This window comes from Cryptomeria japonica, chromosome 1 (assembly GCF_030272615.1).
Source record: "Cryptomeria japonica chromosome 1, Sugi_1.0, whole genome shotgun sequence".
NCBI classification, from domain to species: domain Eukaryota; kingdom Viridiplantae; phylum Streptophyta; class Pinopsida; order Cupressales; family Cupressaceae; genus Cryptomeria; species Cryptomeria japonica.
In genome coordinates, this window is record NC_081405.1 from 207,400,438 (window position 1) to 207,418,262 (window position 17,825).

The window sequence follows — 17,825 nt, forward strand, 5'->3', positions numbered from 1 at the left end:
TTCCAAATCTCACATACACATCACCATGAAGTGTTAGTACTAGTCCATCCAAAATGCAACTTACATGTATGTTACAACCATGTTGTAATTAATTGAAATCCAATTGCTCACTATTTGTAACAATTAACAATTAGAATATTATATATATGGCATAGTTCATTAAATCCTTAAAATCATTAAAAAATGTCAAATATAATTCTAATTTCTACATTAAATTTCCTTCAGTAGTCCAAAATACATCAAGATATTAAATATTTATAACACACAAAAAAAGATTGTTTAGGATGTGATAGCATTATTCAATAAACCATGGTTATAATACATTTGCAAAGCAAGTCTTCACAAGAGTATCACCAACTAGGGAATTCTTATAGCTTAACAGTATCTATAAAACATCTCACGTACCTAATACATAGGAGATATAGGACCTATAATCATCAAATGGTAATTAAAACCCCATGAGCTAAAACCATCCAATAAGTTGCACCCAAATTATCCCCATTTAAAGATGCCTTATGATGTATCATAAGACACATCATAAGTTGGTCAACATGTGTAACTCCCCTTAACAACTCTTTTATTCGTCCAAATTTTTTTTTGTGTCAATTAGACCATTTTAAAAAATTGAAGTACTCAAAGAGATCTACGCAACAACAATACTGAACAATCAAGAATATTTATTTTGCCCAACAATCAACTCTATAGCCCTAAAATTGAGTTTTTATATTTCACATCCGAAAATTGCACTTTTTGTAATGTTACCATTAGAAGCAAGGTCAAGACACCTTTTCCAACAAAGATAATTATGATAATATCATTTAAATGAAACATAAATAAAATCGATGTTTGTGGATGTTACAAAATCTTTTATCACATGAATGCTTCTTGACAAAACAAAACAATAAGTTAATCACACATTAAAAGCAAGACACAAACATTTTATATAGCTTTGCTTTCACATCCCACATCTGTTTAAAACATCGGGAGATTGCTTGAGAATCAACCCAATGCATATGTAATTAGTTGAAACAATTGCAAAACAAGAGATATGGTGATTAACATTCCTAATGAATTCCATGCAATTTTATTGAAATCTATAAACAAAGAAATTTGAATAATATGAAAATCGTATTATAAGAAACACAAAATTTGTCATCTTAAGCTTGGACAGATCCACTTTATTTTTTATGTATTATCCACTATTAATATTTATCATTTATCATCATTTATTCATTATTAATATTATTATTATTATTTTCATTTATCCATCATTAATTCATTAATATTATATATATCATCAATATCTATATTATCATTTATCCATTTAATAATGTTAATAATATTCTATCATTCTTTAATATTATTATCATTTATCATCTATTATTTATATATTTAATTTATTCATCTTCATAAACATATGCATAAGCATGTACATGACTCATTTATTCTTTCTTCTCTACATATTTTCATTCACCACACCCATGCGGGATAATCACTTACAAATTTCAAAATCATCTTTTGTCCCACATTCATCCCATAATCTAGATTCACCTGAGGATGCCTATTTAAGCAGAGCCCCTCTCCCATTTTGGGATCCACGATTTTTGCATTCAAGCTCTTGCATTTTTTTAGTTTGATCTTGCTTTCTTACATATGCTCACTTTCACATTTCTTTGCAATCATCTTTAATCTTCATTTTCTCGTAGCTTTCATAGAAGTGCATCTAAGAGCAATAATTTTTTAACACAAAATCTTGAGAAATAGGAGGGCAATGGAGTAGGATTTCGTAGCATGCAAGTTTGTTTCAGTTTTGATTTTTGATTTGCATGCGTGTTCTTTGCAGGCACTTCATTGGTATCAGATCTCAGACAGATTTTCTCACCTACAACTATAAATAAAATTATTGAATTAATTTGCAGCAAAAAACATAATACTCAAACTTCAAGAGCAAATTTGATGGAAAGAAAAATAGGATGTCTAAAAATCTTAATAAACTAAAAATGAGAAGGAAATGTGTTCTCCATCTAAACATTTTCTAAAATTGAATTTTGATGGTGTCCCTAACAGAACCAAAAAACTTTTGACGTAGATTTGTTCTCAAAGATTCAAAACGAATCTTTCTAGTTTGAGGTTTCTTATTTTTAAGAATCAAAATGATTAACAAATCTGAGTTGGAAACATTAGTTGCAAGATTGGTGGCTGCAGCTTGTCATACTATGCCAAACCTGATTATGGAAGGAGACTCCTTACTAGTGATCAATGCCATTCTAAAGGTAATGAATCAAAATTGGAGGCTAAAACATTGTGTGTACGAGGCATTGAGGAAAGAGAAAAATATGAGAAGGCATGAGATATGCCATTGTGGGGGAACTTTGAACCCTGCTACTGATTTTTTTGCAAATTATGGAGTGGATCAAACTCATATAACGACTATTTCCAACCATCTCCCAATATCCTATATTGTGATATATGTTTTGCTGGCTCTTTCGATGGTGGAATGGTGTTGATGGCAGAGTATATTGGCATTTAGAATGAATGTGGGCAATTGGGTTGTTGGTCCTCTTATTTCTCCTTGGGATGGCACGACATGCTTCTGAGGGATACTAAAAGAAATGTTTGGTGTTTGATAAAAAAATGGAGGACATTTTCCTCTACTCTAAGCCTTAGGTTTTGTTAAATTAGTGTTGGGAACAGGTGGTGGTGCAGGAGCACCTGAGCACCTGAATGCTCAAATCCTAGCAGGTATAGCATTTTGTTGCAAATTAAGCATGTGTGTTTATTTTATGCTTCTAATAGGTTTAATAGGTTTGTTTTGTGGTGTAATAAGGTTTGGAACTCATTTTGTTTAAGAGTTTCCAAGATTTTTGGTTTTTGCTCAGTAGGCCAAAAATTGTCAATTTTAGGTCCAAATGAGCATTTTTGAATTTTTGATGTTGTAAAGCCTTGAAACGCATTGGAACATATTTATTTAGTGTTTCTAAATGATGTTGAGTCATTGGTTTGAGTGCCAAGTCACCGGAAGTCAAAATGCAATTTTTGAGCAACAAAAAGTTGTCAAAAGTTGTCAAAAAGCTGTCAAAAAGTGCAAAAAAATGACTTTTGGTGGTTTTGGTTAGTTCCAGCCTGTACCTGTCCGTACAAGGGCTTCAACAAGTTGGCACATGTATAAAAACCATGTTCCAATGATTGTATATATAGTTCATTTTGGAAAATCAAGAAAAATACTTGTTTTGCTCTTGTTTTCTGTGAGTTTTTAACTAGTTTTCTGCACTTTTTAGAGTACAGTCCGTACCATGGCTCCATGAGTCCGTACTGAACCTGTTTTTGATTGATGTGATCTCCTTTGATGTTTTAGTAGTGATCTCTGATCTTTTCTTGGGGTTTGGAACAAGTTTTGTTTGAAGAGTTCTTAAGAGAAGCATTGTTTTGTGGTTCCAATGGAAGATCATTCATGGTCCAATTGATTTCTTCAAAGTCTCTTCATCCATGGCTTTGAGGAAGTTTGTTGGACCCTCTGTACATACTGTACCATACATCTATTTTCCTTTTCTAGCAATACACAAGTGTTTGTAAGCCCATGGCAAGTGTGTGAAGTGAGCAACTTGGCTTGGGTATTCTCAAATTTGTTTGAATGGTACTTTGCTGTTCATAGCACTGTACCTTGAAATGTTGAAGAAGAATCAAGTTGGCAAGAGTCAACATTGTACTTTACCATCCTTGTCTCCCTCATGACTTGGTTGGTTGTAAGAGGCAAAGGTGTAAAACGGACTGCAAAACAGTGAGTCACTGTTTCATTGTTAGATCCTCATTGCCAACCTCTCTAAATGGATAGTATGGAATGATGTATTCCTCTTTCATGTATCATGAAAATGTATTTGCAAATGTTTTTCAATGTTGAGTTGACAAGTTACACAAATTGATTGTAAAGGACCTAAATAAGGATCCTAAAACAATGTACTCTTTGTCACAGTCATATAATGTTGTCATACTTTGTGGCATCCTTTTGAATGTTCAAACTTACAAGCCCTTTGGAGAAGTTATGTGCATTATTATATCATGCCATTAACACCTGTTTGCAGGCCAAAGACAGAGTGAAGGAGTAATAAAAACCAAGAAAGACAGTTGTATTAGATTAATGCAGTCAAAGTGCAGTGTAGGCGGGTTGAAGGAGTAACAGTCATAAGGAACTCTTTTCCTATTTGTTTTGCAGGGTATTAAAACACCTCTCAAGTCGTTGTTGCATCTGCATTTGATAAACTTTCATTGTATATGGTTCACCAATGTTCAAAATGCATGCAAATCTTAAAAACAGTGCTGTCCCAGTCATCTAGACTGATTTTTTTGTGTAAATGCAGCAGTATGGTACTTGTTTGACAAAATAACAGTGTGCTCAGATAAGTTGTGAATCTTTGGAGGTGTTTGGCATATGTTAAAGCAAGGATTGAAGCATTTAAGTTGGCCTAGTATCATGAAGAAAACTTGTAAATTGCAAACCCTCACTAAAACTTTCAAAAACCCTTGAAAAATGCATATTTTGTGGGACAGTCCTCAAACAGTCCGTACAGTACTTGCCATAGCAAAAATCCTTGAGGTTTCATCATCACATGACCACATCTCCGAGGGTTTGTCATGAAGTTTGGCAGGTTGAGCAGGGTGAACAAATTCCATTAAAAACTAGGGCTAATTCTAGTAGCCTTTTTGGAGCAAATTTGACCATTTCATGAAATCGGTAAGGAAGGAAAAGCAATTGATTGTTTCAAATCATCAAAATTGATGAGTAAAGGCCTGAGACACCCTACTACAATATCCACAACCTTGCTTTAAGTCATTTGATCAAAATGACCATTTGGACCTAGAAAGTTGCCTTGAGTAAACCAACGCCCTTGCATCCAAATTGGATATTTTTCACTCTTGAGAGGTGAAGGACAATCATTAGACTTTGCAGACCTGTCCTGATGCTCAACCAACAGATTAATATGATTGAATACCTTAAAGGTGCAATTAAGGTTAGGTAAACCATGGTTCTCCAACAGTTGCCCATTCCGGGAAGAGAGGAGATTCAGCCAGTTGGACAACCAAACTTGTTCATTTTTGGTGACACTCAAGAGGACCTCATTTCAGACTTGAATGCCTTAGCATGGAAGGTAAGGAGGAGTGATGTTCAATACAATTGGGTGCAAGTAGTGTTGAGTAGAGAGGAGGAGATAGGAGAAAGGTTTAGAAGAATCCCATTTGTGCCTAGGGATTGATTTGGGAAACACATTGAGAACAAAAGCCCACCAACCTCAAAGAAGACCATCTTCTATCATCCCTCCTCATCAAGTGGCCTGCGTATGGGAGGAACGCCTAGGTCGCGTGCAATGATCTACATGGATTTTATATCCAAATTGGCAAAGGCATTGCTGAATACAGAGCTACAACTATGGCTTTTGTACATGTTTCTTCCAAAGGACTTTACGCTAATGGTGTTGCTTACAATGGACGAGTTAGGAGGTAAGTTACCTGTTTGGGTTTTATGGCCAAAATATTTTTGGATGGTTCTTTGATACAAAAACATATAAAAATCAGAAATAAGTTCAAAATATACCACTATACTTATAGTCAAATAACATAGTAGAACACACCACCATATTATTAGTCAAATATTGTGATATTGCTATTAGGATTCAGCTGTGTAGTTTTCAAGTCAAACTCATTGACCCATGTTTCATTAGTAGTGATTCATAAAAATCCTCATGATAATGAAAGGAACACTTAGCACTCATTGCATCTAGGTGATGCTCATAGAGGTGAAGCATTTGGCTTTCTGGGGAGGTCACCCATTCCAACACTACTCCAACTCAAGCGTGCTTAACCATGGAGTTTCCCCCAAGGTTAAGTCCACACTTCATGGTTAATTACACTTGAGTTGCAGTAGTACTAGGATAGGTGACCTGGGAAGCCCAATGCTTAACCTCTATGAGCATCACCTAGATGCAATGAGTGCTAAGGGCTCCATTTATTATCATGAGAGATGGGTTCTTGTGAACCACTACTCATAAAACATGGGTCAATGAGTTTGATTTGAAAACTACGTTGTTGAATCCTAATAGTAATATCACAATTTGATTTGTTGTGAAAAACATCTCCTACTTATCACTCAAATATTAGTCAAACTCAAATGTCATGATATATGTTAAACTTTGAAGTTAAAAAATAATGTCAAGTGTCAACAATCAATGAGCATTGATCAAATTTCACATGGATCATCAACAATATCACCATCATCATTCATATTAGATGATCTATGTTGTGGTAAATTAGAAGAACCACAAATAGTGCTACTAACATTGGCGCTAGCATTCTCATGCTCACTACGTGGCTTGTAACCATCATCAACATCAAGTGCAACAAAGTGGGATGTGGAAGCGTCGTCAATACCCTTTGGCTCAAATCCCACTTCCTTGTCTCCCCTTCTTTGTAGCCACTTTTTTTTGTGAAAGTACCGACAAGTTTGAACGCACATGCACCAAGTCCTCTACCTTTTTTAAGTGTAGTTTATTGTGTTTTATTGAGTGGATGGAGTATGCGCTCCAATTCCTCTTAGATACAAATGAACTAGTAACCTATTAAGACAAAATTAAACAGTTTAGAGTTACACAAAATTAAAAATTATCAATTATAAAGTTAATATATAACTAAAACTTAAAAGATAAAAAGTGCTTTTTTACAAACTTACTTGTGATAAAATTTTGATTGCAAGAGATTGTAGGTGTGTATATGTTTCACCATGGAAATGCCACCAACTATGAGCATCAACCATATACTTGTCCCAATGAGCATCAAGGCCACAATCATTGGAGCATGTGAAACCCATGAACTCAACCCTTACTCATCTTGCATGTCAGGATCAACAATTTTTTTACTAAATGTTGCCTTGTGCCCTTCAACAACTTCAGGATCTATATATGGGGCAATTCTTGTTGGTACATAAAGGAGCTAAATACTATAATATTTGTTGGCTCAATGCAAAGGCAAGAAGATGCAATAGAGTAAATAATGCTCCTCAACCAATAACACAACACCCCTACAATTTTTGGAATTATCTATTATAACTTGCACAACATTTTGAGGGCCCACTTCCTCAATGGCTTGACAAAGAATGTTGGCAATAAATGCATCATCTTTCACCTCTTTGTCACAATCCATTGCTCTCAAAAACATTGCCTCTTTAAGGGACACTACCATAAAATTGATCACTAGGCAAATTTTTGCATCTTTCCATCCTTCAGAAATGATGGACACCCATGTTTTGATCCATGAATTCCTTATGGGCCCTTCAAGGAGTCCTCTACAAATTTCACCTCTTCATACAATAAGCTGCTACGTATCCTTCCAAAACCTTGGCCCTTGTACCCTTTTGGAGCCTCATTAATTGATTTCACCTTTTTTTTTTGCCATATGAGGAGTAGAAGACATTGAATGCTATCCATTCACATAGACATATCTTGCTATGTCTTGTTTGGAAATCTCTCTAAACCCGTTTTGAAATGCCATTTCCAACAATCCCTATTATATCTGTTAAAGTTTAGATCAGATTTAGAGGTTATAGTATTTTTAAATTTATAATCACTGCTCTCAGATTTATATACTGATTCTATATGATATGTTAGATCACAATATCTCAATAATTTCACTTGTATATATATTAATATAAATGCAGCATGAATATATATCGATCTTCTAAGGTCTTAATATCAATATCAATGAGATGATGCTTAGATGTAATGAGAATGCAATACCGATCTGAACTATATATATAATGCAACCGATATACTTGATGATATGATTACAAACTATGTATATATTGCTGTGTCTTTCTTAGCACTTATTGATTTTTGTACCTCACAAGATACTTGGATCGATCATTATATATATAATAGCGTGGAGACATGTCTCCCGTAGGGACATGTCTCTAAGCGAACATAGTTCAACATGTCTCATGACCGATCATTAACTAATCAATATACTAAATGTATGCTGTTTAATCGATACTCATTATCAATTCAGGTTACAATTAAAACCAAAGTTGATACACTCTATCGATTCATATAATAGTCAATGCAAAATCGATACCATATTATGCTCGATACTTATTATCGAAGCATAGTATGATATCGATATTTATTATCGATGCTCACCAATGTGAATGTCGATATCCAATATCGATGCATGGTATAATTAGTATCAACATTAAGATTAATGTTAACAGCATTATTAATATCAACAGTATGAACAGCATGATTAATATCAACAACATGATAAATAATTGTTATATCAAACTCAATCATGTATATATGTATATTTAATAATATACATATACAATATTATATATATATATGATTGTTAATTTACTAATTATTAATCATATATTGTGATAACCATGATCGTTAGCAGTATACAGAAGAAGGATAGTAATCAAATGCTCAAGGCCGATAGGCCACTTATGCATTTGATTTCATCGATAGGAATAATCCGACTGAAGCTACAATTCATTAACAATATCTTATGTGTAGATGTCACAAGTTATTCTTCGGATATGGACAAAAATGGATGGCTCTCTATATGTTCAAAATAAGGTGCTGGAGTAGGGAGCTTCATCCCTCTGGATTCTATCTTTACCAAAGGATAATTTGATTTACTGCTTGATGCTTGGTTTACTTTTTCTTGCTCTTCAATATATGCCAGGACTCGTGCATCTAAAAGGCCTTTATCATCTTCACCTAGACAAAATCTGATGCCTAGTCCATGGATATCGCACAAATGGCCTTTCACTCAACTGTATGAGCTCAAATATTTAACTTAACAATGACTATATATTTAAACATAACCTCCACCACTTGGAAGTTGTACCATATCAACATATTTCGAAAGGAGATAATTTGCTTCTATTTTGGGGTGAGGTTGGTTCATAGAGCTAGAAATGATTCCATTGTAATACCCAAGACAACAAGTTCAATAAACAACACAATTAAAAAATTGAAACAAATGTAATTTGAAAACAAAAATATATAAAAATAACTTAACACCTAATTCATTTTTTTTAAAGCATATTTATAGATACCTAAAAGAATGAAAACAAACTAAAAAAGTTCATAACCAAACAAGAGAGTTCATTTGTGAAAATAAAAATGTAGGAGAAAAAAAATACAAAAACATCAAAAAAACAAACTTACCTCTTTTTAATAAAACTTTCTCTATGATCTTGACGACAAATGAATACTTACAAATGTGTAAGAATAACACAACAAAGCGTTCAACAATCAATCGTCAACTCTATTTGTGCAAAGGTGAGCAAGAAAATAAGTTTAGCAATGAAGGAAAATATTTTTGTTTTTCATTCACAATGTGAAAAATGAGTTTGTTTTTTGCATTTTGGATGTTTTGTATGTCACATTTTAGGGATGGTGGTGGGGGGGGCTGGAAGGGGGGCAAATGGAGCTTTTCAGATGTAAAAGAAAGAAGTAAAAAAAATAAAAAAATTAAATGGGCAAATTTGCTAGTTGGGCACATCAAGGGGCGAAATACTCCACAGGTCTAGGCCAGACCCACAGTCTGTAGGTGGAACTTGTCTGAACACACAAGGGATGGACTCGGACCTCGAACTAGATTCAAATCGAACCGGGACTTGGGGCTTTCCCTGTGCAAACCGATAACTTAGGTGAGGAGTCAAAAAGAGAAAAGGAAGTTGAAAGAGGAAGAGCATTCAACGAATGTCGGGTTAGCAAAGAAAGGAAAGTAGTTATTGTAGGTGGACGATTGTGTACGCTAAGAGTTGTCTTCTTCAAGCATGTTGTATTGATACAAGCAAAATGCTAGAAGGGCTAATGTTAACTCACGAGGTTGATTAGAGGTTTCAAGTGAGAATATCATTACCCATTTTTTGTAAAAATTCCATTCATAGATTGCAAAGGTAAAAGAAAGTACTTCACATGGTTCATTTCGCAACACTAGATGTGTTCGCATCTAAACCACAAGAGCGTGGTAGTGAACATGGTAGTTGGATGTAGGTTGAAGAGGTTGTGAAGGTGGAAGAGATTGGCTCTTTTAGTATCTGCAAGTGGGGAGTTCGTTAAATCTGCTACAAGATGTACATTGCGGGTTTTTTGACATTGGAGTTATATGTGGTAAGAGGTTGCAGCTTGATGCAATATGCTTGGTGGCCTCCAATTTTTACAGTTTGTTTTTGCTACTCCCCTACTATACTATATAGGTGGCTCGTGGTGTGTAGCTAGTGTATGGTGGTAGTGTGAGTTGGTGTAAGCTCTACCTCTAGGGTGATGGGGCATTTTGTACTATGGATGACAATAGTTCTTCATATTTATGTTTCTATGTTTCGGCTTCTAAGTCATATGTTTATGTACTTGTGTTCCATTTCCTCGGTGAGCCCACATATAGATACACCCAACAAAACTATCTAAAAATAAAATAAAAAATAAGTATGATATATCAATGAAATATAATTTGAGAAAACCTCAATGGCATTGTTTTTCCAAATGTGTTAAGCTTTTATTTTTATGCTTTTGTCTAACCGATCTATTTCTTGGCTAACTTCAACTAATATGAGAATGAACTACAACAATCTATAAAACAACTACTTTGAAATTTTAGTTGGATATAGTAATAATTACATCTAACAACTCACCAACCATATCATCAATGTCATGCAATCAAATTTTAGTATGTTTTACAACTAAATGAACCAGAAGGATGGCAAGAATTTTTCTGCACATATCTGAACAGAAAAACCAGGTTAAAATGCTACAGAAAAGGAGGATACTGTTGGTCTTAAAAAATTAATAGTTTTATCATCAACAGTAGCTAATGATTTTTTTTCATTTTTTGGGGTTTTATTCTCCCATAATTGTGACACAGAGCCTGTACTCTCTCTACAACCAACAAAATTTATAATTCCACAACATTTGAAGCTGTTATTTTTTTATAAAGTATATGTGCTCCCGAGTTCAGCACCACATTTCTTGACTACCCGTGCAGATTCTAATAGAATATCTTGTTCAGCTGCAAAGAATTCACCTTTACTCTGCACTCATCAAACATGATCTAACTGTAAGAAACATGGTACAATAGAACTGATTTTATCATTCATTAAATAAAATTTACAATGTTATGCTTGATGGTTAATTTTGTACATAGATTACTTCAAAACCCATCATTAGTTAATTACGAACTGTCGTGCTAAGGAAATGACCATAAATTGGCATTCTCTAGATAAAACCTAGCTGACATTCAATCAACTGATTATTTCTAGGGAGTTCCACACATGTAAATAGAAACAAAATTGTGAATACTTATCACTGGAAGACCTCCTAACATGTTCAAAGAGGAACTTGCGAATCAACAGTATAATTTAGAAATCTTAGCACTGTTTACTAACCAACTCAATCTTCCTCTTCTGCTCTAATGCACAGCAGTTATTGCAAAGTTCATTTTGAGAAATTATACATCAAGCAGAAACGTTGCAAAAGTTTGTTTAATATAGCTTGATTTTGAACCAAGAGTAGAAAATGAGAAAATGGAAATCATACAAAAGACATCCAAAACATAGATATCCGGGACTTAGTTATGGGCAGATGCTTGGGGTTGAGATCTATGGTAAACTATAGAAAACAAGGGATGAACAAATAGGAAACTACACCAAACAAAAAGCAAGGAAAATATCCACTCCCAAAATTTAGGATGTTTTTGTTTTCTTGCTTGCTCCATTTCCCCGAGTTTGATCTGGGATCCAGTTTTTAACATTTTAGTAGGTTTATTTAGTTAAATTAGTTTTTAATATATCTTTATTAGATTACTTTGCAAAATACCATATTTTGTAATGATTGGAATTTCCAAGCAATATGAAGGAGGTTTCCCTTGGAGTTCCTAAAGTTCCTAGGTATTCTGAGACTGGAAACTTGTATTTTGGGGAAAGCAGAACATGGAAAATTTGACGTTAATATGAAGTTGACTTACATCTAATATCTTCAACTGTGAAGACAGAATTGGTAGTGGGGAGATTGGAGATCTATGGATTTGGATTACGAATAAATCTTTAATAGAGTAGCTTATGAATAGTAATTATGTCAAGCTATACAGTAGGCACACCTGTACTTGTTTTACTAGAATATAGATGAAAAGTTACTTTATAAACAAGACTAATTGACAAGGGGATAGACATATCATAAGCACTCGCATATATGATGTGCATTCTAAAAATCGCTTACAATAGGTAATAGTGAAATCTCAAACTACTCTTGACAAAGGGAATCGAAATATCAAAGTACTCGCAATTATATAGAACATTCTATTAGTTATTTAAAATAGGTAAAATGGTAATATCACAACAATTTCCTCTAAATATCTTGTAGGGAAGTACATCTGTGAATTTTATAATAAAGATGATATTATTTTCCTATAAACTATTAAACATCCTCTACCACATTTTTGGCGAATTCACAGTAGCAGGTTATGGACATGATAGAGTTTCTTGCCCCTACGAATGGACTTGTATTTATTCTCATGTGGAACCTACTTCCAACAAGAAAAAAATCCTGAAATCTAATCAGGATATAATTGGCTCTACGGAAGGACACTTGATGAGCATGAAGTCATTTTTCCAATGATATACTTAGTTTATTATTATTTTTATAACTTGTTTGATGAAGTTTCTACTACTTCAGGGAGAAATTTAGGCACTTCCTTGCCAGTTGCACCATATATTTTTGTTATTTAATTTTGATGACTGCCTCTGGTCATTTTGGTTATATTAAAAGTTGATTTTCAATTTGCAAGAATTTTGCATGGAGAAGTTATCTCAATTGTCTGTATATTGAAAATTCAAAATAAATTGGTATATTTCAAATTTCAAATTTCTAAGAGTAATTCTAGTTTCTTAATGTTTGCAGATCTGAATTGTTCTTCCTAAAAGCTTTATGTAGAGCTGCAATTGGTATAAGAGCTAGGGTTCAGACTTCTTATGATGAAAAATCCACTTCAGCAGGAATGTGTGGGATAGAATCTATTAAGGAGACCCAATAGCTCTACATCTTGTATTGGTATTCCATTAATCAAGCCTGATCTGTATAAGGAAAAAATGCGCCCTGATAAGAACCAGTGCCAATAAATGGAGCAGTTGATGACTTATGGGAAATAAGAAAGGTCGTGACCACAGTCTATTCACACTTCAACCATGTTACATGATTGAATTCTTTAAACAGGTTAGGGATAATACCAACAATAGATGTAGAGATAGGTTTACTCCAGCACCTGCACAGTTGGAAAATAAGCATCCCCAGTTACATCACAGCAATGCGATATAAAGAGTTCTAGAAATGCTTTCATATGTATATGAAAGAAAAGGAGAACAAGGAGGTTGCTAAAAATAAATCATTACTTTTCCACTCCACCAAGTTTTGAGCTTAAATGTTTTCGTATATTTTTTCATACGGACTTCCCATATGTGGTCCATCAAAGTTCATAAACATGTCAATCTTTTTTTGTATTATCCAGCATCTAGTGGACATGTATATCATAGGTAGCTTTCACATAGTTGCAAACAGGAATCATGAGGAAATTATTTATGCTGATGATATTTATGTATTAATGTATCAGGAGATTCCCCTGGATATCTATATCAGATCAGTACAGGCAAGCTTTCTAATGTTATGTATTATAGTAGAATTTTCCTCTTTTATAAGCGATAGATTAAAGCTTCGTGAGGAGCAGAGAAATATAAGTAAAATATTCAATCAACAAAGTACTAATAACATAAGTATAGAATTGAATAGCTGAGTGGGAGAAAATGAAAAGTACCATAGGTTTGATGTTGCAGCTTATAGTTATCTCCCAAAATGACGGTCCAAGTTGTGAAACAAAACAATAAGGAGTATCCCTTTCCAAGAAAATATTTGGGTTATTTTTTAGCATGACTTTGATATCTTCTGTAATCTGAGGTATCTTCTCAAAATCTCCTAGTTTAACTGGGACTTTAACAAGTAAACCACGCCAAGTAGCACGTGACTTGTTGATTATTACCTGCATATAAAAATATCTATTAGAAATCCCATTGAAAATGGGATTTTCTACTAAGTTATAAACAGCACGTACAGAGTACAAGCATTCACAAACGTAGATTTTTAATTATTGAAATACAAAAGTGGGTTCAATTCAAATTCCAGAGTAAGTTCAGCAAAATGTACATTAAGTGGAAGAATTCTGAAATCTAAACAAAAAAGCATGAGATAGCTGAAAGCAAAGAAAGCTTTAAATGCTACTTGTACTCTCCAGAATTCAGATTATGTTGAGCTTGGAAAAGTGATTGTTAAAGAACGGATATAATTATGTATGTAGCTTTCAAAAGAAGCATTATTTATAAGGAATTAAAAAAATAAAGGTCAAAACAGTGTTAATTTTGCACAACAAACTACATTATATAATGTTTCAATAATAGTAGTCTAAAGATTTGTGGCTGCGATCATTGTTTAGCAAAATTAAAAGAAATGAATTTGTCTTGCAGATCCTTATAATATCATAATATCGAATAGAAGAAATCATTAATGCTTGTACAGAAAAAACCTAGGTATGACAAGAACTTGTCTCATATCAGGAAAAGACTAATCACCACAATGTAATTTTTATTTTTAAATCTCTTAGATGTTTGATGATTTCAAGCTAAGTCACAAGGTTTACATTCATGGTAAACTTTGGCAAGGATTGCAACTAGGATCATGCTTGACATGATCCCACCAAATGTCATCTGGATTCTAGTTGTGATCCTCACAATGATTTCAAGTTTGGTGACACAACAACTAGAAGGTATCTGACATGATCCCAACAAATATTTGAAATTGTATCAGATGGTATGGGACATCAAAACATAGATTTTGACAGGAAAAACATTGGAAATCGAGTACTTGCTGATTGCGGTGAAATTGCTAATTGCAAAAGGGGGTAAAAATGCAAAAATGGTAGTGAATTCCTGTTGTGACCATTTCACACATCGCCCCATTAAATTGGGGACCCCCTCTTTTTGCTTTTGTTTTGCCTGTTCTTCTCTCTGCTTTTAGGGTTTTGTGTGAGTGAGTGAGTTGTCTGGGCTAGGGCTAAGCCTTAGGGGTTTCTTTTGGATATTTTCAAGCCGAGTCCAGTCAAATTTTGAAGGTTATTAAGCATCCTCCCGAAGATTGCGATTTTTTGAAATAAGATGAGCCTGTCAGGAAGGTCAGGTATGTCTCAGGTTAGGTCTAGTCAGGGTTCTTTTGGGGAAATTCAAATTTTGTCTAAGTGTTAGCATTTTGAGGATAAAATTGTACATTTTTGCCTAGGTAAATTTTGATCAAATTTTGGAGGCGAGATGATGCCTGAAACAGAGAAAGTGCTCCTATCCCTCCCTGAAGCACCATGCCACTTTTCAAGATAACTAGTTCCCGGCCTTAAAGATGACCTAATTATGCCTTGTGAAATGATTGAAGATCTAAATTGTGGATATTTTAGCTTAGAAAGGTGAAATCGCTCCTGTCCCTCTCCCAGGGACCAAGGCGAAAATGTTTTTTAGTGCATTTTGGTCTCTGATTTTTTAATTTGTTTTGTGCAGGGTCTCCAGGGGAGCTAATTGGACGTGACTTGACGATTTTAAGGATTTTGAAGGTTTAAAAATGATGAAATTTGAAGGTTTAGGAAGAATTCGCCCCTGTCCTTCCCTGAAGGACCAGAGCGATTTTCTTTATACATCCCTTTTTGGACCTTTTTCGGACTTGAACTCTTGTTCATAGCTTGTAACAGGATGATATCTTCCCTAGCAAAGAGATTTCGAGATGAAAAGCGAACAGATTTGGCCTAGAGGGCAAAATTCGCCCCTGTCCCTCACTGAAGGACCGGAGCTTGAATTTCAAAATTGCATTATCCTTGCAAGATTAAAGTGATTTTACGATTTGAGGAGGCCAAGGGAAGTGTGTTCTATCCGTTGAATATAACTTGAGTGGGCCACAAAGGAGGGAATCAACCCAAAAGACAACAATCGCTCCTGTACCTCACCAAAGAACCAGAGCGATTTTCTAACAAGCCAAATCTCTTGAAAAGGTAAGGCAAGTTTCGTATTTGAAATAAATGAAAGAGGGCGTAATTGGTCCATTGAAGATAATTTCGAAGGATAGCAAAGCACAGATAAGTTCATAATTGCAAAATCGCTCCTGTCCCTCTCCAGGGGACCAGGGCGAAAGATCTAAAGGACTACCTCTTCTCTCCAAATTGGGACGAACCTAGGCCAAGGCACAAGTTTGGAATGATACTTAAAATGTTTTAGGGTGGAATGGACTTGCAAGGACCACAAGCTTCGATGACAGTTGGCTAAAACGCTCTTGTCCCTCACTAAGGGACCAGGGCGAAATCCCCACATATGCCTATTTGCCTAACATTTTGAAATGCTATCTCTTGTTTTCAAGACTCAAGAGCGAGTGGGGAATGATGTTTTATGCTTTGAAGGCAATTGGAGGTTGATGTGATCGAGAGTTTGTACAATGAACTAAAAGGCGCTCCTGTCCCTCTCCAAAGAACCAGGGCGATTCTTATAAAATCAACAAATTTTCCTCCAGAATCACGCCAAGACAAGGTGGTGCAAGATGAGATATACCTTTTTAAAAATGGTGAACAAGGAGTTGCTTCCAAAAATTGACAATCCTAGGCTCAAATGCAAAAATCGCTCCTGTCCTTCACTGGAGGACCAGGGCGAAAATCTTGGGAGAGCCTATTTTGCCTTGAGGAAACGAGTTAAGCATGCATAGAATGAACAATGGAGATCATTGCTTACCCCCCAACTTGAATTGGCAATTTAAAAGATAAAGATCAAGGACAAAAGTGAAAAATCGCTCCTATCCTTCACCAAGGGACCAGGGCGAAACTATCCTAAGGCATGTTCCTTCTAAAAGCCAAGTGAATTAAACTCGAGACTCCTATAAAAAAATGCCATTTTGGACACCTAGGATGAAGTTTTGAACGTGGAAACAAAAGATGCAAGGCTTAAAATACAAGAGCGCTCCTGTCCCTCTCCAAGGGACCAGAGCGAAGTTATCAACATTCATTATTTTTTGCCTTATTTTAGCAAATCGCACTAGATGCCAAGTTCGCTAAAAACTTCAAAATATTTTAAAAAATTTCAATTAAATTGGCATTTAATAAAAGCACATAGCATTTAATAATTAATTTTAAGCCTTGGAAAATCATTTTTTTTATTAATTGAGGCATCCGAAATTAATTATTATTAAATTAAAATTTAAAGAAGAGTGCTTGAGGTATCATTTTCATTACTTAATTAAGTCGGCCTTCTTCTTTATTAATTTTTTTGTTTATTTTGGCCTATTTTCACCAAGTCGGCCTATGGGAAAATGAAGTGGTGAGCGCCTATATAATAGGGGTGTGTTGAGCGATTTTAATCAATCATTCATTCATTGTATCAAGTGCGATTTGGAGAAGCTAGGAAGAAGTGCGAAATCTGGTCTAGCTGGAGCGAACTTTGTTGGAGGCTAGAAGTGGTGGAATTGATGCTCGTGAGGACTAGAAGAAGGCGCATTTTGCTAAAGGAAGGACTTCAATCTACATTTTGCCTAGCGAATTCTCCTTATTTTTGCATCGTTTTTTTTAGAATTAATTCAAAGCGGAGGTATGGCGTGATCATCTTTGTCCCAATGTTGAAATTTTGAATTTTGAACTTCAAGTTTTTTTTTGAAATTGCATAGTTAATTAGGAAATGATAACTCAAAGATTTATCATGAAGTTTCCTAATTAAAAGCTTA

General features: G+C 34.6%; 1 protein-coding gene across 4 annotated transcripts in view; it reads right to left on the reverse strand.

The window, feature by feature from the left end:
* Nucleotides 1–10,625: 10,625 nt before the first annotated feature.
* LOC131044437 (mechanosensitive ion channel protein 1, mitochondrial) overlaps nt 10,626–17,825 on the reverse strand; it is a 93,040-nt gene continuing 85,840 nt past the window's right edge. For 3 of the 4 annotated variants that reach the window (XM_057977758.2, XM_057977761.2, XM_059216797.1), the window contains exons 6-7: nt 13,852–14,073; nt 10,626–11,080 (exon numbers count right to left, since the gene is read on the reverse strand). In XM_057977758.2, the coding sequence (XP_057833741.2) occupies nt 10,979–11,080; nt 13,852–14,073 (324 nt within the window). In that variant the 3' untranslated portion in view covers nt 10,626–10,978. The remainder of the gene's footprint in view (nt 11,081–13,851; nt 14,074–17,825) is intronic. The other variant, XM_057977760.2, reaches the window with a different exon arrangement.